General features: G+C 41.6%; 1 protein-coding gene across 4 annotated transcripts in view; it reads right to left on the reverse strand.

Annotated features, from left to right (window-relative positions):
* Positions 1-26,609, reverse strand: part of RMND5A (required for meiotic nuclear division 5 homolog A) — a 69,130-nt gene extending 42,521 nt beyond the window's left edge. For 2 of the 4 annotated variants that reach the window (XR_005065456.1, XM_037038926.1), the window contains exons 1-2: positions 25,955-26,608; positions 5,500-5,642 (exon numbers count right to left, since the gene is read on the reverse strand). Coding sequence is in view for 3 of the 4 variants with exons in the window: in XM_037038926.1 (XP_036894821.1) it covers positions 5,500-5,642; positions 25,955-26,096 (285 nt within the window). In the remaining variant the exon portion in view is untranslated. Of the gene's footprint in view, positions 1-5,499; positions 5,643-25,954 lie in introns of all 4 variants that reach the window. The other 2 variants (XM_037038943.1, XM_037038936.1) reach the window with 1 other exon arrangement.
* Positions 26,610-27,768: the final 1,159 nt, after the last annotated feature.

Here is a 27,768-nt window from a genome sequence, read left to right on the forward strand (position 1 = left end):
AAAGTGAGCTGACTACTGAGAATATGGCTGGTCCTATTCAAACCCCATAAGAAACATCTTCCATCTTGACCACAAATATATAAGATTTTTATAAAAAATACCTTGCAAAAATTTAGACACATTGTCTCCTATAATTTCCTGGATTACTCAGTAGTAATTCTGAGGAGATGAGCTGGTTTGATGTTTTATTTTCAGGAAAAATGTTCTTGGCTTTTTAATCACTGTTGTCTCTTTATAACTNACTACTGAGAATATGGCTGGTCCTATTCAAACCCCATAAGAAATATCTTCCATCTTGACCACAAATATATAAGATTTTTATAAAATACCTTGCAAAAATTTAGACACATTGTCTCCTATAATTTCCTGGATTACTCAGTAGTAATTCTGAGGAGATGAGCTGGTTTGATGTTTTATTTTCAGGAAAAATGTTCTTGGCTTTTTAATCACTGTTGTCTCTTTATAACTTTATTATTCCTTTCAAACAATTCTAAAAATTCTACCCAAAATATATATCAAATTATCTATCAGGTGTATCAGAACTCACCAATTTTTCTTTTTAAGCACAGTGAATTTTGTTATTCTCTTTTTCCTGCATTAACAGTAACATCTCTCTACTACACAAGGATTTACCCCTTACATTAATAACAGAACTTCAGAGCTAGGACACATCTGACCCCACCCACACAGTCTATCTACACTACCACTTAAGGCTAACCTCAAGGCATTATCACCCTCTGGTATTTCTGTTCTCCTCTCATACTTCAGTCATATCTACATAAAAGGCAGTTCCAAACTGCTCACCAGAACTATCTTAAAATATTCTATACTACTTTTTTATAGCATTACTCCATTTGTTTTTTAAGTATAGTGAGCATTTGCATCACCAGTGTAGATACTCCATCTAGCGGCAGATCAGTTAAGAAAACGTGGTTTACAAAATATTTTTAATCATTATTCTCCTCCTTAAAACACTACCAGCCCTGCAATAGCCTAATTTCCTACTATAGCAGTGTTTAACAACAGATTCTTGAGATCTTTTCCACCTCTTGATTCATTACTTCCAAGTTGTATACCTGGTGGGTGGGGTGTGTTAGTATATCTGAGTCTTAGTTTCCTCACATGCAAAATGGGACTGCATGGTGAGATATAAATACTGAGCATGGCCAACACTCGATAAATGATAGCCTTAACTGTTTTTATCATTCACTCCCTTTTCCCCTAATTCTCCTTGGATCGAGTCCTTAGGCCCTCCACCATTTCCTGTCCCCCAACCTGCTCTTGCTCTATTCCCCACAGGGTCAGCCGCTCTAATCAAGTCCCTGAGAGTTTTTAACAGGAGTCAAGCATATTCTCAATTGTCGTTCAGACCCTTTCCTGGCCCCACAGAAAACTGTATCTCACTGTTCTCCTGCTCTAAGTCTTACCCATTCTTTTCAAGTCAAATTTAAGTCACCAGTTCCACAAACCTTAAATTAATCAACAGCACAATGATCTTCCTTTTATTTTATAGTAAGCAGAGTCCATCCCCGTTTCCTCAGAGATTTTTCCCGTTCTTCTACATATATGAAAAGCCAAACTAGACCACAATCTTCAAAGTAACACGTACTACATATCTCACTTTCAGCTGTCCCACAACAAGTTTTAAATACCTTAAAATCTTAGCAGCATTTATTTTCACACACACGCACCTCTAAAGCAGTAATTATTTCACTGACTTTTCTTACTTAGGAAGTAAACTAAAAGGTCAAAAGATAAACAAAATGCTGAATAAAACGCCCTAAACAGAAAAGAGTTCTAAATTTTCTTAAAATAGAGGAGAAAATTAAAAACATACCAACACACAGTTTTTACAAAAAAAAATTGCCACAGAACCCAATAGCTAATATTATGTATTTTAAATAGTGATCATAAAACTATGTACATCTGAAAAGTCGATATAAAAGCAGAAACCCTCCACATTTTATGTTTATAATCATTAAAAGACACAAAACACCTTGGCTAATACCACAAACTTCTTTTTTGCTTACATTTTCAGAGAAGTGACAACTAGAGAATTTTAAAACACTAGAAGCATTAAAACACTAAAAGAGAAAAAAAATCACTTAGTGTGTCAGAAATTTACTGCAGCTCCTTACTCAGAGTGCCAGCTCACAGAGGAGTCCCAGTGTCTGACTGCCCTGGAAGGATGAGAACACTGCCCATCCACAACACGTGCTTGCAGGATGCTGGACAGCATTCCAGTTATTCCTCAAGTCTGTCTGTTGTGGTTTTTAAAAGTTTGTGCCACGCCCTGGCCTGTGTGGTTCAGCTGGTTGGAGCATCATCCCATAACCAAAAGGCTGAGGGTTTGATCCCGGGTCTGGGAATGTACAGAAGGCAACTTATCGAAGTTCCTCTCCCACATGAATGAATGTTTTTCCCTCTCCCCTCCTTTCTCCCTAAAAGCAATTTAAAAAAAAATGTCCTCAGGTGAGGATTTTAAAAAACTAAAGGCTTGTGCCACACTGGTTCAGGTCCATCCTGTTTGTTTACCACCAATTCCCATAAGATCCCACCAAGCCTTTACAGCAGGTGGTCCTGGAAACTTGTACAAATTTACCAGATCAAAACTTGAAAAGATGACTTTATAAGTCAATGGAGTCTCATGTGACAACAGTCTACAAAGAGTTCCTCATGTTTCTGAGAAGTTCATGAACAATGTCTAGGTAGTTCTAGTGGACAAACATCTTCCTCTACAGCTGAGTCCAAGTAGATGCCAATAAAAAAACAATTGGGGGCCCTGGCTGGTGTAGCTCAGTGGATTGAGCACGGGCCTGCGAACCACAGAATCTCGGTTCGATTCCCAGTCAGGGAACATGCCTGGGTTGCAGGCCAGTTCCCAGCAGGGGACTCACGAGAGGCAACCATACATTAATACTTCTCTCCTCTCCTTCCCTTCCCCTCTAAAGATAAATAAATAAAATCGTTAAAAAAAAGAGCATTGTCCCAATACACCAATGTTATGGGTTTGAGTCCCTGGTCAGGGCACATACAACAATCAATTAATGATGCATGAATAAGTGGAACAAGAAACTGATGTTTAGACAGACAGACATCATTGTCTGTCTCCTTTCCTCTCTCTCTAAAATCAGTAAATAATAATTTTTTAACATTGGGAAAGAATGCACTAAAAGATGTTAGAGAACTAGGCTAAAAGATCCAGGCTTTTTTCTATGACCTAGGACTATGATTCAACAAATACTTCTCAGTATCAACTTAGGAACATAGTTTCATATGACGAATCAGAAGAATCCAGGTCACCTAGAACTTGAACTACTTTCACAAGAACATAAAACTACCAAAAAAATTACTTGAAAAAGTCTTTGTAACTTCTAAATACATTAAATAAATGTCTTCAAATGACAAATGAGTAAATTAAAATATGTTAATTAGGACATTCACCTTAAACACATCCCTACCCAAAAAGCCAGAATTGAGGTTACTCACTATGTGTTCCCATGGTATCCGTTCTCAAAGAGGTACTGCCATTTCTAGCACCAAATACATTTAAATGCTTTGTCTCACAGATTAGCCAAAAATACCTGTCAAAAACCCTTATGAATATTTGTAAAGACTTGCTAGATCAGGTGGAAGACATGCTCAGCAAGTTACCAGTAGCCAGGGGGACAAGAGTAAAAGAGGATCGTGATGATAAGCATGACTGGACAACAGACACTAACTAGGAAATGGGGAAACCAGTGACACAATACAAAGCTGGTAAATTATTTGCTCAAATGCTTCTGACCCTGGTGGCCAGTAGTACACACACTTGAGGTCTGGCTGAGGACCGCTGAGGCTGTCCCCACCTGTTCCCAGACTTTGGGATTTCTTAGAGCTTCAGCTCTTCTCACTGACATGGCATCTCCTGGTCCTGCTGTCCAACCCTCTGTCATAACTGCAGGCAGCCTGGTGGTCAAGCAATCCCTCCAGGAACCTTCTGGAGTTTCAACCATCAAAATGACTACAAAACCTTGGTCACTGCCAGCCACTGAAATCTAAAGCTTCCTAAACACCACCAGTAGTTACTTCACCCTAGAGAAACTGAGGGTTTTTCTCACTCACAGTAATTAAAGATTATCTCTAAAGTGCCCCACCACCACTCCGGTGTGTCCTGAGGCTAGTACACAGCAATAGCCTCACTTCACATAAAAACTGAAGACTTGCAGCGCCATAGCCCCAAAAGGTCTGACACCAAAGCCTCTTCCCAAGCTGGGTTCACTCCCTCAGTTACCAAACAGCCATCACAACCTCCAAGCTGTATCAAAAATGTTCACTGCCTTTCCAGCCTTTGCTGGCAACAGCCACCACTGATCCAGAAATGGGACTGCTACCACCAACACCACTTCTCTGGTCTCTCTGAGTTGAAGCCCTCAGCACTGTGGAGGTGATCAGAGCTCTCTGAAAAGTCGCTAACACTGCTGTAAGCCACAGCTACCCAAACCGTCTCCAGAGCCCCTGCCACTTACTGTCCTGACACACCACACCTACCAGTCAATGACATTTCCTTAGGAGCACATAGTTCTGACTTAGGCTGCCTCGAGTTTAGCCTTTCGATACTACTGTCCCAAGAGGACAGTTTCTAAGAAGTTTATCCATGAGTTACAGCCATTCTCTGGATTCTACGAGTCTCTCCTATACCACAGTTAGTACTCTTGTGTGTACAAACTAATCAACTAGTCAGGAGATGGCTTTGCTACAAAGAGCTCTCCCCAGAAGTTCTTCCTACTCTCCCAGAATTTTAGTGTGTAAGAAAAAGTGTCCATAACAAGTCACAAACTCTCCAGTGGCTGAAGTGGACAGAATTACCACACCTTAGGCCACTTCTCTCAGGCCCTACTAGGGCTATAAATTGTAGCACTGACCCAGTGCTACAAATGACACTGCTTGTAAGTAAACCACTAATTCAAAAATCCAAGAGATGTTATAACAAAAATCACCCAACACCAATGACCAGCCTTGCTGGCTAGCAACCAACCCAGCCATACAAAGCAACACTGGAGAAAAGCAATTAGCATGTGCATAGGAAGAAAACGGAAGTTAGGGTGATACACAGGAGTTGAATGCAAGGATATTTATTTAATCATTCCACAACACAGACAGAGTCACAGCCAGGAAATTATTCAGGGAAGTAGGAAAAGTTACTTCTGTAAACAAATTCCTTCATAAGTAGGCTAAAATTTCTTTGGGAATTTACTCATCATGACACTAGGAACTATATTCATATAAGCAAATGGATAAATAACCAGGGTGTAAAAAGAGTTGTTTTTTTGTTTTTGATTTGTAATTAACAGCAACAGGGAACTTAAATAACATAGTAAAAAAAAACAGATCTGTGTAAGTTATTAAAAGTAGAAAGGAACGGAAGAGCATAATTTGCGAAAGCTAACATCATCAAAGCAGTGATAGGAGATGAAAGATGATGCTTAAAAATACCCAAAACCTCCTTCAACACCATACCTTATCAATGGCTTTTCCGACCCGAGAAACACTGCTGTGGATGTCTTTGTGATCTGAGGCCAATTTCTGAACAGTGTCCTTTATCCTCTTACAGCACTGTGTCAAAACAAGTGAAAGCGTCCCTGACAACTCAGCATCTTGGCCTATAAAAATAAAGAGAAAAAAAGACTGGTTACTCACAGAAGCAAGCCCAAACATGGCACATTTTAAACAGGCCCTTTGGAACACTGAAAGGCGGAAGTGAAATAGATAGGTGTCTACTTTGAAGCAGAGGGCCACATTCATGATAACATTTTTCAAGTGAAAAATTAAGAAAGTTACCTTATTATTGTATTTTTATTTGTGGAATAAATAAGAAAAATTCACCATGAAATAAACCATTTTTGTAATTACTAAAATCAGCACAGACTATAAATAATACTTCCAAGGCATTGTTCAGAAAATGTTTCCATAAATGAACTCACTTATTCAACCTGCTTATTTACCCTGCTCAAATCATTCTTGAGCATTTTGTTACTAAATTTCCTAAAGAGAGACTATTTAGTCTAAATGTTTTGCATATTATATAAACAAGTAGAATTAAAAAATAACAAACTTCTTTGGATATCATTGTGTGTAAAATGAATTACCATAACAGGCCTGAGACTGCTATCCTTAGACAGACCTGCTTGCAAAGCTGACCCTTGGCTGTTGTCTGGGAACTCTGACTCCAGGAGGGTTCCCATCACCCTAACGGAAAAGAATGGTTCACTGTGCCTAAATTGCTGGTACAATGTAGGCTATGCTAAACTCTTGCTTTCATTGGGAGTCTGGAATTTTGGTACATGCCAGGCAAAGGGAGACCATATGACCAGTCCCAATAAAACATTCTGAGTACAATGTCTCCAATGAGCTTCCCTGGTAGAAAACACTTAATATGTGTTACAATTTGATGCTGGAAGAATTAAATGTGTCCTGTGTGATTCCAGTGGAAGAAGATTCAGAAATTTCTCCTGGTTTCCTCTGGGCCTTGCTCTATAAACTTTCACTGCAACCAGATTTTGCTTTATACCCTTTTGTTACAATAAATCTTAGCCATGAGTGTGACTATATGCTGAGTCCTGTTTGTCCTCCTAGTGACCAATGGACACTAAAGATGCCATCATGGGGACTTCTTGAATCACATGATAAAGGAGCCAAAATTTACTGTAGTTTATATCCTCTTTCCCTGCGCTACCTCCTCAGGAAAAGGAAAAGAGAAGGGAGGGAGGGAGGGAGGACAAACTCAGTTATTATTTGTCAATTACCTCATATATCTACATAGCTCCACAGGTAAGAAAAAGGCCTGGCTTCTGAAATCCTGCTCAATATTATACAGCAGTGGTTCTTAAACTTTATTTAAATAAAGAAAAAAAAACTTTAATTCATTTGCATCAGAATCACCTGGAGACCTAGTTAAAACAGAGTAGTTGAATACCATTTCCAGAGTTTTTAATTCAAGAGGTCTGGGATGGGGCCCAAGAATTTGAACAAGAACAAGCTCACACGTACAGTAGCCCTAGCACGTTTGTTCATTCAACAAACATTTACTAAGCACTCACTATGTGATAGGTATAGCAGTAAAACAAAACCACCAAAAATCCCTACCCTAAAACTTACTTTCTGGTGAACAAGATAAATAATACACAAAATAAGTCAACTATATCGTACGACAGAGGATGATACATGTGATTGAGCATGGGGCAGGAGGGGAGGCAGAGTAAAAGAGACAGAAGTATATGTGGGTTAAGCAACTGTAATCTTAAAATGGGTGGTCATGGCAGATGGCACTGAGAAAATAACACTGAGCAAAGACTTAAAGGAGGTGAGGGAATTAGCTCTCTGGTTATCTTAAAAGTGAAGGGTGGCAGGATAGCCATTCCCAAATAAGCTTCTTTAGCATAAAGATTACTTGGAGAAACAGCAGACAGAGAAGAAGCTCTGAAAACAGAGTGAAAGTTACCCTTTTGTAAGAAAAATTTACATTTATGAAGAAAAAAAACCCATCCATTTGTAAGGGTGTAACAGGAAAAGAAGGATAGCTCTAAATCACGAGAAACAGTTACCGGCTTCCAGGCAACATGGCAGAGTAGGTAAATGCTGTACTCACCGCCTCCCACAACCACACCAATATTACAACTGAACTACCGAACAAGAACCAGTGAGAACAGCCTGAAATCTAGCTAAACAGAAATCCAGTAACTAAGGGTATAAAGAAACCACGTCAAGACTGGTTAGGATGGTAAGAGATGCTGAACCAGCTGATCCAATCACCACATGTAGCAATGAAAAATGGGGAGAGAGACATCCCCCGCCCCCCAGGAGCAAGGGGTCCCAGCCCAGGTTCCAGTGCCAGGAAGATTAAGTCTCCATAATCTCCACCACTAGAAAACCAGTGGTGATAGTAGCTGAGTGAGACAAAGCCTGTCTTTGGAGTTCCAGGCATTCCTCTTAAAGGGCCCATGACAAACTTACTCAGACTCACTTACTCTGAGCTCCAGTGCAGGGGCAAAAGGCATCAAGGGCATGCAGGGAGGAACTTAAGTGTCTGACATGAGGGTAAGAGCTAGAGGGATAGCCTTCTCCCAGACAGAAATGCTGGCAGAGGCTACAGTTCCTTTGCTGAGACATCCCACAGAGCCAGCAGGCAGATGCCATTATCTGAGCCTCCATCAACCAGGCAATCTCTGTTCACCCTGCCATGGTGATTCCCAGAGACCCCACTCCACCCAACTTATGGCCCACTCAAGCTACTTCCATTAGCTTTTCCATACAAATAGCCTGTTCTGTCACAGCCCATGCTGCAGATGTTCCTTAAATCTCTCAGAGGTTCACAAACCCCAAACAAGGAGCATCTGGCCTTGGCATGCCTTGTACCCATTGCTGGGCAGCCCCAAGCAGTTGACCTTGGCCTGTACCTCCCAAGAGGCCCAGAAACACCACACCTGGTGGCTGATGTCAGACCACACCAGACCACCACCCAACCACACCCAGACAACACACTCAAAGGGAAGACTCAGCAAGCCCCAGAGGCTTGATAAAGCAAATCCTGATCCACAGGGTCAGCCCCTGCACAACAGCTGTAGTCACAGCCAACCAGCCTAAGGGTCAATTTCATTAAGGTGCCAATAGCAATCAAGGCTCAACTACAGCAGGAGGACACACACGATACACCCAAGGGACATTCCTGGAGAACCTGGCTCAGGTGATCAAGGAGGCTGTGCTACGGGGCCCTACAGGGGCCACTCTTTCAAGAATGGGAGACAGCACCTTTACCTAATACAATAGATGGAAACAAACACAGGGAGGCAGGCCAAACAGGAGACAAAGAAACATGTTCCAAATGAATGAACAAAACAAAAGTCCAGAAAAAGAACTAAACAAAATGGAGACAAGCAATCTATCATTGTTCAAAATACTGGTTATAAGGATGCTCAATGATTTCAGTAAGAACTTTAACAAAGAGACAGGAAACATAAAAACGGAGATAGAAAACATTTAAAAAAGCAGTCAGGAATGAGGACAACCTTAGAGGGAATCAACAGTAGATTAGATGAAACAGAAGATGGAATTAGAGATTTGAAAGTAAGGTAGCAGAAAACACCCAATCACAACAGCAAAAAAAGAGTGGGGAGAAGAAGAAGAAGAAGAATCCAAAACAATGAGGATAGTTTAAGGCAAGGGTCTCCCTATCTCCAGGCCGTGGGCCAGTACTGGTCCAGACCTGTCACGAGGAGGGCTGCACAGCAGGAAGTAAACTTGAATGTAATGTGCTTGAATCATCTGCAAACCATCCTCCCATCCCCAGTCTGTGGAAAAAATGGTCTCCCACGAAACTGATCCCTGGTACCAAAAAGGTTGGGGAACACTGATGTAAGGGGCCTCTAAGACAACATCAAGTGTACCAATATTCACATGATAGTGGTACCAGAAGAAGAAACAGAGCAAGGAAATGACAACCTATCTGAAGAAATAATGACGGAAAACATCCCTAACCAGGTGAAGGAAATGGACGTACAAACCCAAGAAGTACAGTGAGTCCCAAACAACGTGAAACCAAAGAGGCCGACACAAGACATATCATAATTAAAACACCAAAGGTTAAAGACAAAGAGAGAATTTAAAAGCAGTAAGGGGGGGAAAGCAGTTTAGTTACTTTCTGTTGAGAAATCAGTTGCCAGTCTTATGGGACCTCCCTTGTATAAAACTAACTGCTTTTCCATAAAACTGTCAGCTGATTTCTCAACAGAAATTGTGGAGACCAGAAGGGATCGGCACAAAATATTCAAATTGATGAAAAACAAGGACCTACAACCAAGATTACCCTACCCAGCAAAGCTATCACTTAGAATCAAAGGACACATAAAGAGCTGCCCAGACAGGAAAAAGGAGTTCATCAGCACCAAATCAGTACTGTAAGAAATGTTAAAAAGGACTTCTTTAAGAAGATAAAAAAGATAAAAAATGTGAATTACAGAATAGCAATAACTATATATTTATCAATAATTACTTTAAAGTAAATGGATTAAATGGTCTAATCAAAAGAAACAGGGTGGCCAAATGGATAACAAAACATGCCCCTTACATATGCCATCCATAAGAAACTCTCTTCAGATTGAAGACACAGACAGAAAGGAATGAAAAAAGGTATTTCATGAAAATGAGAAAAAAAGCTGGGGTAACAATACTTACAACAGACAAAACAGACTTTAAAACAAAGGTTATTAACAACAGACAAAGACAGCCTCAGTAATTTCACTTCTGTGCATTTATCACAAGAAACCCATAACACTAATTCAAAAAGACATATGCATCCATGTTTACTGCAGCATTATGTACAATAGCCAACATATGGAAGCAACCCAAGTGCAAATCAACAAATCAATGGATAAAAAAGAAGTGCTGCATATATACAATAGAACACAACTGAGCAATTAAAAAAGAATGTAACCTGAGTTCCAGCCAAGATGGAGGCGGTGTAGGTAGAAACCCTTCCCTTCCTCCCACAATCAAAAGAAAGATAACAACCAATCTAAAATCAATAAACAACCAGAAGTGCCAGAAAAAATAAAACTGCATGTAACTCCAACAATCAAGAATTAAAGAAACAGTCAATCAGACCAACCAGACCCGTAAGACTGCAGACCAGAGAACTCACAGCAAGCAGCAAGCAGCAAGGCCGAAGACCATGTGGGTAGGGCTCACTTCCACGAGGAGGCTACCTTGCAGGTGGGGCTGACCGAACCAGAAACTGAGACCCAGAGCTGACTATGGCCTACAGTGGTTGCAATGGTGGGAGAAACTCCCAGTCTCACACAAGATCATTGGAAAGTGGGGCTAGAGCCAAGGAGGCAAGCTGCATTGCTCCTTCTAGGGCCCCTCACCCTCAGGCAGCACAGCAAGGAGGGTTGCCCTGCCCTGGTGAACACCTAAGGCCCTGCAGGTGCTGGAGAGGAAGAAATATGGCCCAAATGAAAGAACAGAGCAAAACTCCAGAAAGAGAGCTAAGAGCCAAGGAGATAGCCAACCTAGCTGATGGAGAATTTAAAGCCTTGTTCATCAAAATGCTCACAGAACTGATTAAGCTTCATCGAAAAATTAAAGAACAAATGAAAGACACCCAAAGTGATACAAAGCAAAATATTCAGGGAACCAGCAGTAACAGGAAGGAAACCACGACTCGAAGCAACAATTTGGAACAAAAGGAAGAAATGAACATGCAACCAGAACAGAATGAAGAAACAGGAATTCAAAAAAATGAAGAGAGACTGAGGAACCTCTGGGACAACCTAAAACGTTCCAATATCTGAACTATATGGTGCCAGAGGAGAAGAATAAGAGGAAGAAATAGAACACTTATTTGAACAATAATGAAGGAAAACTTCCCCAATCTAGCAAAGCAAAGATATTTCCAGGAAGCCCAGAGAGTTCCAAAGAAATTGGACTCAAGGAGGAACACACCACAGCACATCATCATTAAGTTACCCAAGATTAATGATAAAGAGAGAATCTTAAAAGCAGCAAGAAAAAAGGAAAGAGTTACCTACAAAGGAGTGCCCATAAGACTATCTGCTGATTTCTCAAAAGAAACGTCACAGGTAAGAAAGGGCTGGAAAGAAGTATCCGAAGCCATGAAAAGCAAGGACCTACAATCCAAGATTACTCTATGCAGCAAAGCTATCATTCAGAATGGAAGGGCAGATAAAGTGCTTCCCAGATAAGGTCAAGTTAAAGGAGTTCATCCTCACCAAGCCCTTATTATATGAAATGTTAAAGAGACTTATCTAAGAAAAAGAAGATAAAAAACGTGAACAGTAAAATAACAACAAACTCACAACTATCAACAACTGAACCTAATGGGAACAGAATCACAGAAACAGAGATCATGTGGAGGGTTATCAGTGGCAAGGGGGAAGGGAAGAAAGAGGGGAACATAATTGGTAGTCATAAAACAGACAGGGGGAGGTTAAGAATAGTATAGGAAACAGAGAAGCCAAAGAACTTGTACGTACAACCCATGGACACCAACTAAGAGGGGGTGTAGGGCAGAGTGGGAATAAAGGGTAGAAAAAATTTGGGAAAACTGTAATAACATAATCAATAACATACTTGATAAAAACAAGTACAAATTGGTAGTTACAAAATAGTCATAGGGATGTAAAATATAGCATAGGGAATATAGTTAATAATCTTATAATAACTATATATTGTGTCAGATGGGTACTAGATTTATCAGAGCAATCACTTTGTAAGCTACATAAACGTCTAGTCACTATGTTGTGCTCCTGAAAATAATATAATGTTGTACTGTCAATTGTAATTGAAAAATAAAAAATTATTTTAAGAAAACTTTTACCAAAGGGGAAGGCAGCACTGAATCTGCGTAACAAACCATACTCTTGCTTTTCCTGGTAATCTCCCCATAACTAGACTCCCCATACCTTTCTTTCTTTTGTCTTTAGCTGAAGGTGGTATGTATGTAAGCCTCAATTTTAAATCATCAACTTGAGTTCCTCATTTTTCCTTAAGTATCTCCTTGTATACATATATCAATAAACTTGTCTTTCTCTCGTTCATTTGTCTTTTATTCCAGGGGTTGCAGCCAAGCACTCACAAGTGTAGAAGTAAAATTATTTTCCTCCCCTACAAGAGAAAGCATTCCAGACTTTCTCTTGTGGAAAGATTTTCTCTTTCTGAGGGGAGAAAGTCTTGCAGAAATACACCTAGCCTATACAAGGAACGGCGAGGACGCCAGTGTGGATAAACTAGATATCCTGCAAAGGAAAACGAGAGGAGAGAAGTCCAAGAGGTAACCGGGGGCCTGGTTTTATAGGGCCTTTGCGGCACTGTAAAGACTTTGGCTTTTACTCTGAGTGAAATATCTACTGCCAGCTTTTGATCTCAGCAGGTATATAAACTGACATAACATTTAAATATTGTCATTCTGGCCGATGATAGAAGTACAGGAATAGAGGCAGAGAGACAAGCCAGGAGGTTGCGGCTCTATATCTAAGCCCAGAGATTAGATACAGAGGTGGTGAGAAGTGGCTGCATTCTGGATACATTCAAAAGGTAAAACCAGTAGGAACTGCTGACTGGATATGAGGGAACACAAGGACTCAGAGATGACTCCAAGGGTTTTAGCCTGAGCATTGCAGTGAGAAAGATGGAACTGTTTTCAATTAAGATGAAAAAAACTAAAGGCTGAGCAGGTATGAGGGGAAGGAGGAGATAAAGAGTTCAGTGTGTGGGCTGGCTAAATTTGAGATGTGAGTAGTTCCCCCAGTGCTTACATGGAGAAATCAGCTAGATATACAAACCTGGAGGAGTTCCTGAGTAAGGTCAGGGCTTGATATACAAATTTGTGAGTCACTGGCACACAGATGATAACCTAATCCATGTGACCAAATGAAATTACCTAGTCAGTGCAGAAAGTACTAAAAGGAGAGAGTCCTGGGAACCCCAAGTTTATGAGATCAAGATGAAGTAGGACTGAAAAAAAAGAGACTAACAAAGACTACTGAAACACTGTGATATCAGAGGAAAATCAAGACAGCATGGTGTTGGGAAAGCCAAGCGAAGAAAATGTGTCAAGGAGAAGGGAGTAACTAACTGTGTCAAATGCATTGCTATGTCAGGTGGGAGGCAGACTGAGAACTGATGACTGGACTTACAGTATGGAAGTTATCAGTTACCATGACAAGAACAGTTTCTCTAGAGTTTCAAAAAAGAAATCCTAGAAGGCTACAGGGACTGTAAAGAGAGACTATAGGAAATCTGACTCAACGACAGCCACCAAAAGAAGTAAAATGCAAACAGAAAACAGTACCAGTAAGGTACCCAATCCAACAGGCAGTGGCTGAAACAGAAAACTGCCTTTACCTCCAAGTACAATTTGTACAAGGTATGTATCAAGTGCTTACAACTTCTAAAAATGTAATTTAAGAAAAGAGAAGACTTGCTAATTCAAGAAAATCTCAAAGTCTAAAAGGTGTTCCATTCATACTTTGAGCCAAAAGAACCTAAGTGCTTCAGTAGCTCTGACCATTTCTGGTCTTTTTAATCTAAACCTTACCTAACCACAATGGCTCCATCTCCTCTTTGAACTTCTCTGCCCATAAACTTAACTCAGTCTTCTGAATTTCTAATGAATTCTGTTCTCTCCACCACTGCTCTGGCACTGAATCATACCTTTAAACAACTTCATGTATGGATATGCTACCATTAGTCTCAACTAGATATAAATCCTGAAGACAAGGTTCTTACTGTAAACTGTACACTCCAGTCTTATCATAGATGCCTTGCACATTTGCAGGCACTGGTTAACTATTTGGACTGATGGTAAATAAAGCAAGGGAAAAAACTGTTCAAAAGAAAGCCATATTTAACAGATGGTGGTGGGATGGCGGGATAACTAGAAATCCACAGGCAAAGAATCACACCATATATTAAAAATTAACTCAAAGTGGAATAAAGACTTAAACACAAAAGCTGGAATAAAATTCTTAGAAGGAAGAAGATGTATTCTTGACCTTGGATGATGACATAGATATGACACCAAAAGCACAAGCAACCTAAGAAAAAATAATGAAATTGGACTTCATAAAAAGTAAAAATTTCTGCATTTCAAACACTGGGAATAAAGTGAAAAGACAACCCAGAGAATGGGAGAAAATATATGCAAAACAAGGGCCTAATATCCAGGATACATGAATAACCCTTCAACTCAAAAATAACAACTCAAATAACAAAAAAATGAAGAATCTGAGTAGACACTTTTTCCAAAGAAGTTGTACAAATAACCAATAAGCACAGAGAAAGATGCTCCACATTAGTCAATGAGTAAATGCAAATCAAAACTACAATGAGAAACTACTTCAGACCCACTGGACAGCTATAATGGAAAAGAAGAATGACACCAGCAAGCGCTGGCAAGGATGCAGAGAATTCAGGAGCCCTCATACATTGCTGATGGATTGTAAAATGATGCAGCTGCTACAGAAACACTTTCGCAGTTCCTCAGAAAGAAAAAAAAGAGCTACCATATGAGCCAGGAATTCCACTCCTACGTGTATACCTAAGATAACTGAAAAATCGTGTCCATACACAAATTTGTATATGAAGCATTATTCAAAATAGACCCAAAGTGAAATCAATCCAAACGATTAGTGAATAACAAAATGTGGTATATCCATACAATGGACTATTATTCAACCATAAAAAAACCAACAAAGCACCGATACATGCTACAATATGGATGAACCTTGAAAACATTATATTAAGTAAGCCATACACAAAAGGCCACATATTAGGTGATTCTACATACAAAATGTCCAGAACAGGCAAATCTACAAACAGAAGTAGATTTGTGGTTGCCAGGCGCTGGGGGAGGGGGGGATAGAGAGTGACTATTAATGAGTAAGAGGTTTCTTTTGGGAGTAATGAAAATGTTCTGGTTATGGCTGTGCACCTCTCAATATACTAAAAGCTAGTTAATTGTATACTTTAAAAAAGGAAAGGGTGAATTTTATATGTGGACTATATCTCAATTTTTAATAAAAGCTTTAAAAAGCAAGCCATAACTCCTATCCATCCAGACATTTTTGTTTCCACAGTCAATAGACAACAAAGTAAACATATGAGAACAAAAAAGCAGAGACCAAACTGGGAGACAGAGGTTATCTGGAATTTACCAAATGAACTTCCATGCCTCAACCCTGAAATTCATAGATGTTTTCTTTTTTTAATATTTTTATTTATTTATCTTTAGAGGGGAAGGGGAGGAGAGAGGGAGAGAAATATCAATGTATGGTTGCCTCTGGTGTGTCCCCTGCCGGGAACTGGCCTGCAACCCAGGCATGTGCCCTGACTGGGAGTCAAACTGTGATTGTCTGGTTCACAGGCCCGCGCTCAATCCACTGAGCTACACCAGCCAGGGCGATGTTTTCAAATCTTAACAACTTATATATCTGAATTTTGATGTTACTGTTACTTTTTCTTCCTTTACCATCTACAAGTCCCCATACTTTTTGGTTTTCAAGTTTATAAATGCTAGGTACTTGTAGCATAAGGTCAATTAATCAGCATTGAGCATTCTCAGTATGCCCCCCAAGGAAAAATAATTCCTACAAGTTATTTGGAAGCTTAAGAAAAGTATAATGAAATAATCTGAAAGGGAATCCTGGGAAAGTCTTGTTCAGAGAGAAAGAGGCCACTAATGCATTTTCAGTGGAAAGCAGCCAAAGGTAAAAATAGGTTTGAAAATAACTGGAGTAACCAAACTGAGTAAAACCAAACTTCAGTCATGAAAGGAGAGTTCTAATTTCTTTCAACTTCTCTATCTGAAAAACAAAACCTGCTTCTAGGAAAATCTTTCTGTGAAAGAAATCTATTTAACTAGACCCAGTGCCTAGAGTGAAGCTGTAGGGAATTACTGTGACAGCCATCTTTACCACAACTAAAGCAGATCTGAAGGTGAACACTGGAATCCAGGCTGAAGTCCTGTGTCAACTGTTTTTCAACACAATAGACTCCACCCCCAGACTCCACCCCCTACATAATAATGAAAGAAATAGTTCTGAGGTGTACTCATCATTTACAGTCACCATAAGTATTTTTAAATATATATAATTTCAGAGCAGTTTTTAGGTTTGCAACAAACCCATGCACGCCTTGAGATCCCCATGCACGCCTTGCCCCAACACATGCACACACGCACAGCCTCCCCATTATCAACATTTTTTGGTATTTGGTGCCAAGAACGAACCTACATGGCACATCACACTCACCCAATGTCCCTAGTTTACCTTAGGGTTCCCTCTTGGTGTTGCACATTCTATGGGGTTTGACAAATGTACACAGACAGAGCATTTTCACAGCCCTAAAAGTCCTCTGTGCTCTACCTATTCATCTCTCCCATCCATACTATCCCTAGCAACTGATGAGCTTTTTGTCTCCATAGTTCTGCCTTTCTCAGAGCATTAAATAATTGGACTCATTACACAGCCTTCCCAGACTAGGTTTTTTTCACTCAGAAATATGCATTTTCAATATACACACACTGATTTTCAAATAAAACACATTCACAAAATAGAGCAACCCCAATCATAAGTTTCTTCTCTCTTTCAAATAATGACCTCCCCCCAAAAAGAAAAAAAACTTTAAACATGTAGGTAACAACTTGGCATAAGAATCCACAGGCTTGTGTTTTGAGCCAGTTTCCTTGATTGCAAAAGAAAATTATCCCAAGGTTTGTCAAAGAAATGAAATTCATCTCAATTTTAATCTATAATGTGTTCCTATAAAAGAGTATTCCAAGCCAGAATGTAGGAAGGCAGAACAAACTTACAAGTTAAAAGGAGTGTCTACTTCTCACCAAGTGAAAAATCATAAAATTCCTAGTTACACATTGGTTTTAAAAATAACCTTCAATACAGTTTAGCATTTTCTACATCTATGTTTAATTATTTTCCTACATTACTGATCACATATCTTGAGACAATCCCATGTCCAACTACGCAACAAACTTTACTCATTTGGGGCCATCTAATACAAAGATATTAAGATTGAAAACTATGTTTCTCATCCTTACATGGTATTTGCATTTTCAATTTTGTTTGATACTTGTTTTTATGACATGGGCGGGGGGGGGGCTCAAGTAATTGTACACACACTGTTAAAGAAAGATAGTGTTGCTAAAACCAAACGGCTGGTTGACAGGCAGCACTACAATTCTGCAGCTTGATATGTCTGCTCATTGGCAGATAATCATAAATTCTAATTTGGTCTATAAAAGGCAACTCGGAGGTGTCAATTACACCATGAAGTATATGCTGCCTAAGAGTCAAATACATGAGAGAGATGAGACCCACTATAATTGAGAGCACTCTATAAAAAATGGTGAAGCACAACACAGAAAGGCAGTGCTATGATGATTAATTCATTATAATGATTCAGATTTCAAAAAAGGCTGAAAACGTCACCACATAGGACCAGAATATTTTGGTAGAAATAAATAGCAGGATTCCCCAGGAGTCACTAGTACCTGACTTACACTGTTCCGAATATCCTGGAGGCAGAAAATATTTTAAATATGCAAGTGTATAAATATTATATGTACTGCATTTGAGCTCTTTTGAGTTATTAAAAATTATCTCCAATTTCATAAAATGGACAAAGAGCCTAAATTCGGTGAACACTCACTGAGCACCCAGTGCTTGTGTCAGCAGTGTTCGGGGTACCAGACTGAGTTCTAGGCAGACTAAGAAGTTTAGGATGGGAGTAAAATGAGGTCAAGGATAAAAGGGTCTAACATTGATGCTAAAGTCATTGACAAAGTGAACATGGATATGCTTAAACTATTAAAACAGAGAAACTCAAAAACATAAGGTTGGTATTAAAAAATAATAAAAAACTATTTCCTACTGTGAGTGGCAAACTAAACTATGGCCTATTAAAGTTTTATGATTCTTATGAGATACCTCAGCCAAGTGATCGCCAAACCCAAATAAGGTGAAAGCATGTTTCTAAAAGCCTCAAGTCCTGCCAGAAATTCTAGTCCCTGTTCTTTGAGACATTAGACTAGCAACTAATCTAAGAGAAAGGCCAGAGTTTCTGCCCCTCTTCTACAAATTCTTGGAGCTTTCAAAAAACCAGCCAGTGAAGAGATCACCTCCCTGGTATCTGCCAGCTTCTGGGAGTTACGTGGAGCACCATGGCGCTCCGAGTGCCTACCTCAGAGCCAGGGCCACTCCACAGTTCTCCACTAAACTGCACTTTGGGGTTATTTTTAAATATTTTATAAACAAAAAAGCAGGGCCCTAAATAAAAACAAGTCAGTTTTAATACCCCAAGTGAAAGGTTTGCTAAAACACCATTTTCACCATCCTAATAACTAACAGACTAAAACATGGAAACAGTGGAAATCTGTCCATTAGCCGAAGTAGGGCAGTGTCACGGAAGTGCTGGCAAGTCTCTCCCTGTCATCATCTGGCATTAAAAACTACGTAAAAGAGCAAATAAACTTAGGGAAATAACTTTACTATGTCAAGTATTAAGGCAGTTTCAAATAAGTTCCCAAAGGTAACATGAATCAAGTTGATTTTTTCTAGTCGGACAGGTTAAATCATATTAACATTTCAGTATTTGAATTATACAAATATTAGTGTGAGGAGGCAAGGCAAACATGAGAAATAAAGGTTGGGCTAGTCAAGAAAACATCTCAAAGAACATTTGCTATTGATGCAACTTGTATGATGTACAATGATAATACAGGGGTGGGCAACAGTAGGTTTACTGTTGTGAGTTGTGAAACAGTTTACTCTTGCATTATTGTTTATTAATTATCATACTATTTTCCACACAAACAACTATAAACCCACCCCTGTATATATCGATAGTAAACATCTACCACTTTTGTCCTGGGTGCAACTTTTCTTTTCCAGAACTCTCTTCTCTGTGTGATCAACAGTGGGTCACATGACCATACACCTACTGATGCAAGTAAGCACCACCATGGCCAATGGACTGCATGTCCTGGCCCCAGTGACTGATTCAGGGAGTTTATATGACTCAACCAAGACAAGAAGGGCATTTCCTGGTAATTTTGTTAGGAATGCAGGCAAAAAGCATGTTTCTGTCTTCAGGGTCCCTAGCAGTGAAGGAAGATGTGAGCTCCATTGGACATCTTTACCTCCACATGGAGCAAGCTCCTTTGAGAATAAAGCCAACCATGGAAAGCACAGCTGAGAGGATGAGAACACCAGACCAGTCTTTACGACATCCTTTGTGCCCCTGAGGCCAGCCTGGCTTAACCTCAGCCTATTTAGCTATGAGTCAACAAATTCCATGTTGCCCTAGCTCAGCTGGTTACAGCGTCATCCCTAAATGCCAAGGTTGTGGGTTCCATCCCCAGTAAGAATCAACCAATGAATGCAGAAATAAATGGAACAGCAAATCTCTCTTCCTTCTTCTCTCCCTCTCTAAAAAAAAATAATAAATTAAAAAAATTTTTTAAACAAATTCCATTTAAAACTATTAATTAAAACTATTCTGCCATCTACAACCAAAAGAATCCTTAGTGATATGCTGGTCTGAATAAGGTGCCAAATAACAAAGAATTATCTCCTAAATGAGCCTGGAAAAGAATGGCTGATAAAGTTAAATCTGCTTCTAAACCCACTAGAAACACCAACAATGACCTATTTTCATCATCTAAAGGAGCTCAAGTAGTTTGGTTACTAGTCCCTTCTCCTCCTAGAATATTCGAACAATGGCGACTGTTATCCACCCAAACTCTACCGACCTACTTATTTGCTACTTTCCAGATTAGATGTTAAACTAGGTATCGAATTACTTATTTGCTACTTTCCAGATTAGATGTTAAACTAGATATTAAAATCTATTCAATTCAACACTTAGTCATTATTCTCATAACAGTATCTTGTTAGTATTCAGCAAAAAGTTTGGTTAACAAATGGGAGATCAGGCTACGTAGCCTACTCCAAGTACACCCAAGAACAATGCTGAGTAAGCAAAACCTTTGTCCCCCAAACCTGACCCTTCAAAACTCATTCAACGTTGGTAGCCTCTGAAAAGCATAAAGAATTTATATACATGCATACTTTTCAATGCATATGTATAATAATGAAAGCTTAGAATGGAAAGTCATACCTAACATGTGACTCTGGTTTCTGTCTACTGCTACAAGAAAAAGCAAAGAAATTAAAACCATGACCAGCAAATTTGTTTTTTTTTCTTTCCTGCTAAACTATCTACTTACCACTCTCAAATACTGAATAAAAAAAAAAGAGAGAGAGAGAGGAGAAGAGAAGAAAGAAAGGCAGAGGATTATGGCTTAAATGATTTTTACTACCAGGAGTCAGACCACACACCACACAAAGAAAGGAGTTTTAAATACTTCCCACAAACAAAGTTGTTTCTACCAATGTGCAAATTGAGACAATACTAAGCCTAAATCACAGTAAGTAAAATTATATATCTCTAGTGCTTCAAAGTAGAAATAATGACAAATCATTTACCTGAATTCTCTTAAAAATTTTCTGGAAATTAACATCTTTATGAGGTGGCCAATTAAGTGTTCCAGAAATAAGAAAGGGGAGAGAAAGTTTTTTTTAAACCAGGTATCCTTTTTGCATTTGAGTTTTTATCACTATATGTATTATCTATTACAAATAAATAAAATTTAAAATTACAAATTTCCTTGAGAACCACTTTCAGAAACTACATTGAAACTCCCTTTAATAACAGCCTAAAACTAATAATAAAAAATACTGCATATCCTTTACTCTTACAAAAATTGTAATTTCCCCAAATACACTTTAAACAGGTCATGAAACTGTTACCCAACTGGGTGGCTACTTTTCTTTCATCACGTGTGAATTTAGAGTATCAGCAATACAAGGTATACAATTCTTCTGCTGTCCCTTCCACCACAAATGGAAACACAGTATATAAAAGTATTTGCCAAAAGAAAAAAATACTACCCTGACCAGTGTGGCTCAGTTGATTGATTGGGCATGGTTCCAAAGCAACAGGTTGCTGTTTCCAACCCTGATCAGGGCACATGCCTGGGCTGTGGGTTTATCCCCAGTAGGAGGTATCCATCAGAGGCAAAAGACAGATGTCTCTCTCCCTTTCTGCCTCCCTTCCCCTCTCTAAAAATATATAAATAAAATCTTTAAAAAGAAGAAAAATGCTAAAACACATAATCACAAGTCAAATCACCAAAATTTATCCATACTATTTACCTGTTAACAGTTGTCCAAAGTGTGGTTCCCCTACCATTGATGTGAATGGTGTTTTTACCCGAATGTGAAATATTTTAATAGTTATGAATATATTTTTAACATGTAGTTTATCATACTGAACACACTGAGTTTACGACTTCAGAAATACCACTGCCTAGAATGAGGACAAGTCTACTTAAGTTAAATCGTGCACCCGTCTGAAAAATAAGAGTGCCCATGTGTGAGTGAAGCTTGAGAAGCACCAGTGCATTATCCAAATTAGATCAAGGGCACACTGAGAATGATCAAAGAGCATCGACCATATTGAATCTTAAATTAGACAAAACTTCAGGCTTACAAGGAAACTCTCATTAAAAGGCTGGTGCAACTAAATGACAACGGTGCTCTCCTGTTCCCTCAAATTAGGAAAATTAAGATAACCTAAAGTTTAATCAAAATGATTAAGGATAAGAATCAGACAGGGCTCAGGCCTGGTTGGTGTGGCTCGGTGGATTGAGCCCAGGCTGCGGACTAAAGGATCTCTGGTTCGATTCCCAGTCAGGGCACATGCCTGAGTTGCAGGCCAGGTCCCCGATGGGGGATGCATGATCAGAAGATGCATGAGAGGCAACCACACATCGATGTTTCTCTCCTCCTCTTTCTCTTTCCCTTCTCTTCTCTACCAAAAAATTAATAAATAAAATCTTAAAAGTTAAAAAAAAATCAGAGAACTTCTGGCCAAGATGGAGACATAGGTAGACACACTGTGCCACCTCGCACAACCAAAATTAAGGACAACAAAAATTTAGAAAAAATAGAACAACCAAATCTGACAGAAAATTAAACCCTACAGAAGTCCAACAACCATTCAACCAGACCCATAAGAAGGGCGGAGTCATCGGCCAGCAGAGAGGGGTCTCAGCAGGAAAAAGCGGTGCCTGGCCACTCGGGCGCACAGGCTGTGGTTGGCAGACCCCAGGTGCACAGGCAGCAGCCAGCAGACTCCGGGCGTAGGGTGGCAACGAAGAGACCCAGTGAGGTATGCCAGGCGGCTGGCTGACTATGGTCCCACATTCATGCACAGATAAACCAGGCAAAAGCAGGCAGCAAGATAGACCCTGCAACCCAGGGCCCCAGCGCCAGGAAATAAAGTCTAAAAGTGCCGACTGAAAACACTTGTGGGGGTGGAGGTGCTGGGAGAGACTCCCAGCCTCACAGGAGAGTTTGTTGGAGAGACCCAAAGGGTCTTAGAACGTACACAAGCCCACCCACCTGGGAAACAGCACCAGAAGGGCCCAATTTGCTTGTGGGAAGCAGCAGAAGGGACTGAAATCCAAGAGAGAGCAGAGCAAGTGCCATTGTTCCCTCTCTGACCCCGCCCCCACATACAGTGTCAGAACCCAGCGACAGGAGGGGCAGGTTACACCGCCCTGGTGAACACCTAAGGCTCTATCCCTCACTACATACGTAACAGGTGCAACCAGACTCCCCAAAATGGCTCAAACAGAAGAACAGATCAAGGCCCCAGAGCCAAAACATCTAAGCGACCATGAGATAGCCAACCTATCAGATGCAGAGTTTTAAACACTGGTACTCAGGATGCTCACAGAAATGGCTGAGTATGGTCACAAAATAGAGAAAAAAGTGAAGGCTATGCAAAGTGAAATAAAGAAAAATATACAGGGAACCAAGAGTGAAGGGAAGGAAACTGGGGCTTAAATCAATGATTTATAGCAGAAGGAAGAAAAAACGTTCAACCAGACAGAATGAAGAAACAAAAATTCAAAGAAATGAGGAGAGGCTTAGGAACCTCCAGGACATCTTTAAATGTTCCAACATCCAAATTATACGGGTACCAGAAGGGGAAGAGGAACAGCCACGAGTGGAAAACTTATTTGAACAAATAATACAGGACAACTTCCCCAATCTGGCAAAGGAAATAGACTTCCAGGAAGTTCAGGAAGCTCAGAGAGTCCCAAAAAAAGTTGGACCCAAGGAGAAACACATCAAGGCACATCATAATTACATTACCCAAGATTAAAATGAAGGAGAGAATTCTAGAAGCAGCAAGAGATAAGGGGACAGTCACCTACAAAGGACTTCCCATCAGACTATCAGCTGACTTCTCAAAAGAGACCTTATAGGCAAGAAGGGGCTGGAAAGAAGTATTTGAAGTCCTGAAAGGCAAGGACCTCCATCCAAGATTGCTCTATCCAGCAAAGCTTTCATTTAGAATGGAAGGGTAGATCAGGTGCTTCTCAGATAAGATCAAATTCAAGGAGTTCATCATCACCAAGCCCTTATTATATGAAACTTTAAAGGGACTTATCTAAGAAAAAGAAGATAAAAATTATTAACAGTGAAAGGACAGCAAACTCACAGTTATTAACATCCACACCTAAAACAAAAGCAAACTAAGTGGACACCTAAAAACAGGAGTGGAGACACAGAAAGGGAGATCACATGGAGGGTTAGCAACAGGGGAGTGGGAGGAGAATGGGGAGAAGGTACAGAGAATAAGTAGCATAGACGGTGGGGAGAAATTAGACAGGGGGAGGGCAAGAATAGTATGGGAAATGTAGAAGCTAAAGAACTTATGACACATGGACATGAACTAAAGGAGGGGAGAATGTGGGTTGGAGGGGGTGTGCAGGGTGGAGGGGAATGAAGGGGGGGAATGGGACAACTGTAATATCATAATCAATAAAATATATTTTTAAAAAAGAATCGAGGCTCTGTACAATCCTTGAACTTCTGGAGAATTAAGTTGAAAACTGATACTCCGTTTCCAGGCCAATACCATCTATGCATATTCAGTCACCAGTGAACATTAAGCTCCTGACTCTACCTTCATCAGTTCTTCGCTCTCACTCTGTCTCTCATATCCAAAACCACATCCACCAGAGCCTCCCCAGGACTGCCAGCCCACTTCACCTCCACTCCCCTTCACAGGCAACCACCTAGAGGTCTGCTCATTTTTCCATATTAATATTTTAACTCCTACCCCAACTATCGTTGAACTTCTTCCCAGGAGTTCAAAAGTGACTGTTGAGTCCAGAATGAGATGCTGTTGTAAGACTCCCTTACTACAGGGACTAACACTTACTCCCAACTGAAAGCCAACTGGGAAAGGAAGGTGAAGAATAAAGGTGTGGAAGAGAAAAGCTCCACTAGCGCGACACTACCCTCATCTCGCCTGTCACAAGTACCCACATTTCACCCTGGCTCCCAAACCTTCCTTCCACAAATTTCTGTTCAGCCTAGGAGTTGAAAAGGATCCCTCCCTCCCACGCTCCTGACTTAACCTATTCAATAAAGTCCTTTACTTCTCGATCAGAAGGAATTATTACTGAGACTATTTTAATGTAAGGATAGATCTTTAATGTTACTTAAAACAAAAACCCTTCGCAACCAGCTACCACAAGTTAACTTAAGCAAACTGTGTGCCTCCAGGGCCTTGGGCAATACTGAAAAAACCTAGGTAAAATATCTTCCATAGAAATTCTGCCTTCTAAAAGGAGAACAAGTAAAAACTTGATCAGTGAAGGCTAAGTACTAAAAACCTGTTCCACAATTTGCTTCAGGGAGAATTATTGCCTGTTCTCCCCCAGTTTCATCAGAGGCAACACTAGGAGAGCTGACCAGTTTGATTCAACTAATTGCCTAGAAATCTTGTCAGCGCTACTGCGGAGTTGAAGGGCCGCTTCCACACAACAAATTCTGAAGTTGCAGGAGACACACTTGTGTTAACCCACAGCTAAAAATAACACTCGCCTTTCTCATTATAAAAAAAAAGTAAGTAAAAAGAAAGTGAGTCCTCAGCCAAGAATTTGGAGCAGGGGTGCCCCTTGGGTCCAACGCAATACGCGGGGATCACGGGAGACCGCCCCGGGAGGGGCAAGGTGCACCCAGCCGAGAGGGCCACGGTGTGCAGGTGCGGTGAACCGATCCCCACGCACGCTTAACAGGGTTTCAGGGTAGGTTCGCACTCACTCTTAATTAACAACGAGGTCGGACGGGTTGAGGCTAATCGGACGAGATGAGGGGAAAAAGTACAGGGGTCTGGCTCCGCACGTCGCGGGGAAGGGGGCCAGGAAACAGCACTCCGAGGGTACCCCTCCCGCCCCGCCCTGGCCTGAGGAGCGCGGGCGAGTGGGCCGGGCCCTGCGCGCCCACCCGGGCCGCCTTACCGTGGCTCTGCAGGATCTCGTGCTTGAGGCCGCCAGTGTAGTCAATGAGCTCCTCCAGGCCGCGCTCGCACAGCTGTCCGTAACCCGAGAACTTGTGCAGCACCTTCTCCAGCTCGCGCTCCACCGTCACGCACTGATCCATTTCGGAGGCGGCGGCGGCGCTCGGCGTCCCGGCGCCCGGGTGTCCGCAGACGTTCGGGCCGGGCCCGGCCGAGGCCGCGTCCTCCTCCTTGTCCCCCAGGCGGCCGGCGGGAGCTGCTGAGGCGGCGGGCACTCTAGCCCCGGCGCCGGGGAAACCCCGCACTGCCCGTGCCTGCCTGCCCCATGGCGCACGGCCTCAGACGCGTCGCAGACGCCCGGTCTTTCTGCCCCACCCGACCCTGCGTCTCTGGCCCCCGCTCGCCGAGTTCGGACACACGCGGCAGCACTGCCGACTGTTTTGTTTTCAAGAGAGGCGGCCGATGACCTGGTTCTCCAGGGCGGCACCGTGAGCTGCCGAACCGAGATGGGGGGGGGGGGGCCGGTAACCACCCCAGAGAGGGGAGGAGGCGGCGCGGGCCCTACCAACAGCACGCGCGAGGGGGAGCAGCCCGGTGATCCCGGGCGGAGGAACGCGACCAGCGGCCGCCCGCGCCGCCGCTCTAAAGGTGAGGGCCGAACCACGTGGGAGGCGTGCAAGTGAGAGGTCGAGGGTGGAGCAAGGACCCAATTGGTCCGAGAAGCTAAATACGGAACTTGGGAGACAGCCCTGGAGCTCCGAGAACACTACAACTGCGCGCTTCGTAAACAAGAGGGTGGAAACCGTTCCTACCCACTCCGCCCAGAAACCGGGAAAACTAGCCAATTGCGGCGAGGAATACGTGAGGGACCTACGTCCTCCAACCCCTGGCCTAGGTGTAAACCTCCAGCCAATCCGGTCTAGAGGCCAAACCAATAGTCTCCCTGTTGGAGGGGGTGACTTCGAGAGCTTACCGAAAAGCAAGTCATTTGTGGAAAACCATGAGATAAAACAAAACAAAAATCTGAAAGTCTAGTTTTCATAGAACTTGTCCCTGGCCATAAATTATTTCACCTGTCTATCACTCCAAAGTACGGTCATTCAAAGTTTTGAAAGACGAACTCGCCGCCGAGGTCGAAAAGCCCAGGCAGGCCGGGCGCCTACTAGAACTAAAGGCGGGTGGTTCCGGGAGCGGTGACGAAAGATACTTGCTGGCTGAGCGGTCGTCGCCCCAGGGAGCTGGGGCGTGGCCGACAGACCTACCCTGATGCCAGCGACACGGCTAGGGCACATCCCGCACCCCCAAACCCCGGGCAGGCCTCTGCCCTTTGACTCCGGTCCTGGAACCTTTCCTGACCCGTTGCCTCTCACCTCTGCCATGCCATGTACAGGCAGCTTCACGGAATGGATATTGGTCCTATAGCCAGACAGCCTAGCTGATCCCTGCCTCTTAGGCGCCTTATTGCATTGAATCAGAACGACTTGACCCCGTTTATGTAACCCCTTCTCCTGATTTGGTGGTTTCAAGTGGCCTATTTGAAGGCCATTTGGCCTCCAACCTGGCTCAAAAAGCTTCATTCAGCTGCACAAGCCTTAGCATTGCTTAGGTGCCTTGGGGCCTCTGAGCACCCAGCCTTTTTCTTGGCCTATAAAACTTCCACCTTTCTCCTAAAGTTCTCAGCTCACTTGTCCTCTCAGAGGGTTCACCCCTGACCACACTGATACAGCTTCCACCTTCCAGCAACACCATCCTCCGTTGCTGTATCATATTTATTATAATATCACTTATATCACTAGTTTTATTATTTTCTCAGCA

Source organism: Sturnira hondurensis, unplaced genomic scaffold, assembly GCF_014824575.4.
Source record: "Sturnira hondurensis isolate 20B ecotype Veracruz unplaced genomic scaffold, ASM1482457v3 Scaffold0002039, whole genome shotgun sequence".
Taxonomy (NCBI): Eukaryota; Metazoa; Chordata; class Mammalia; order Chiroptera; family Phyllostomidae; genus Sturnira; species Sturnira hondurensis.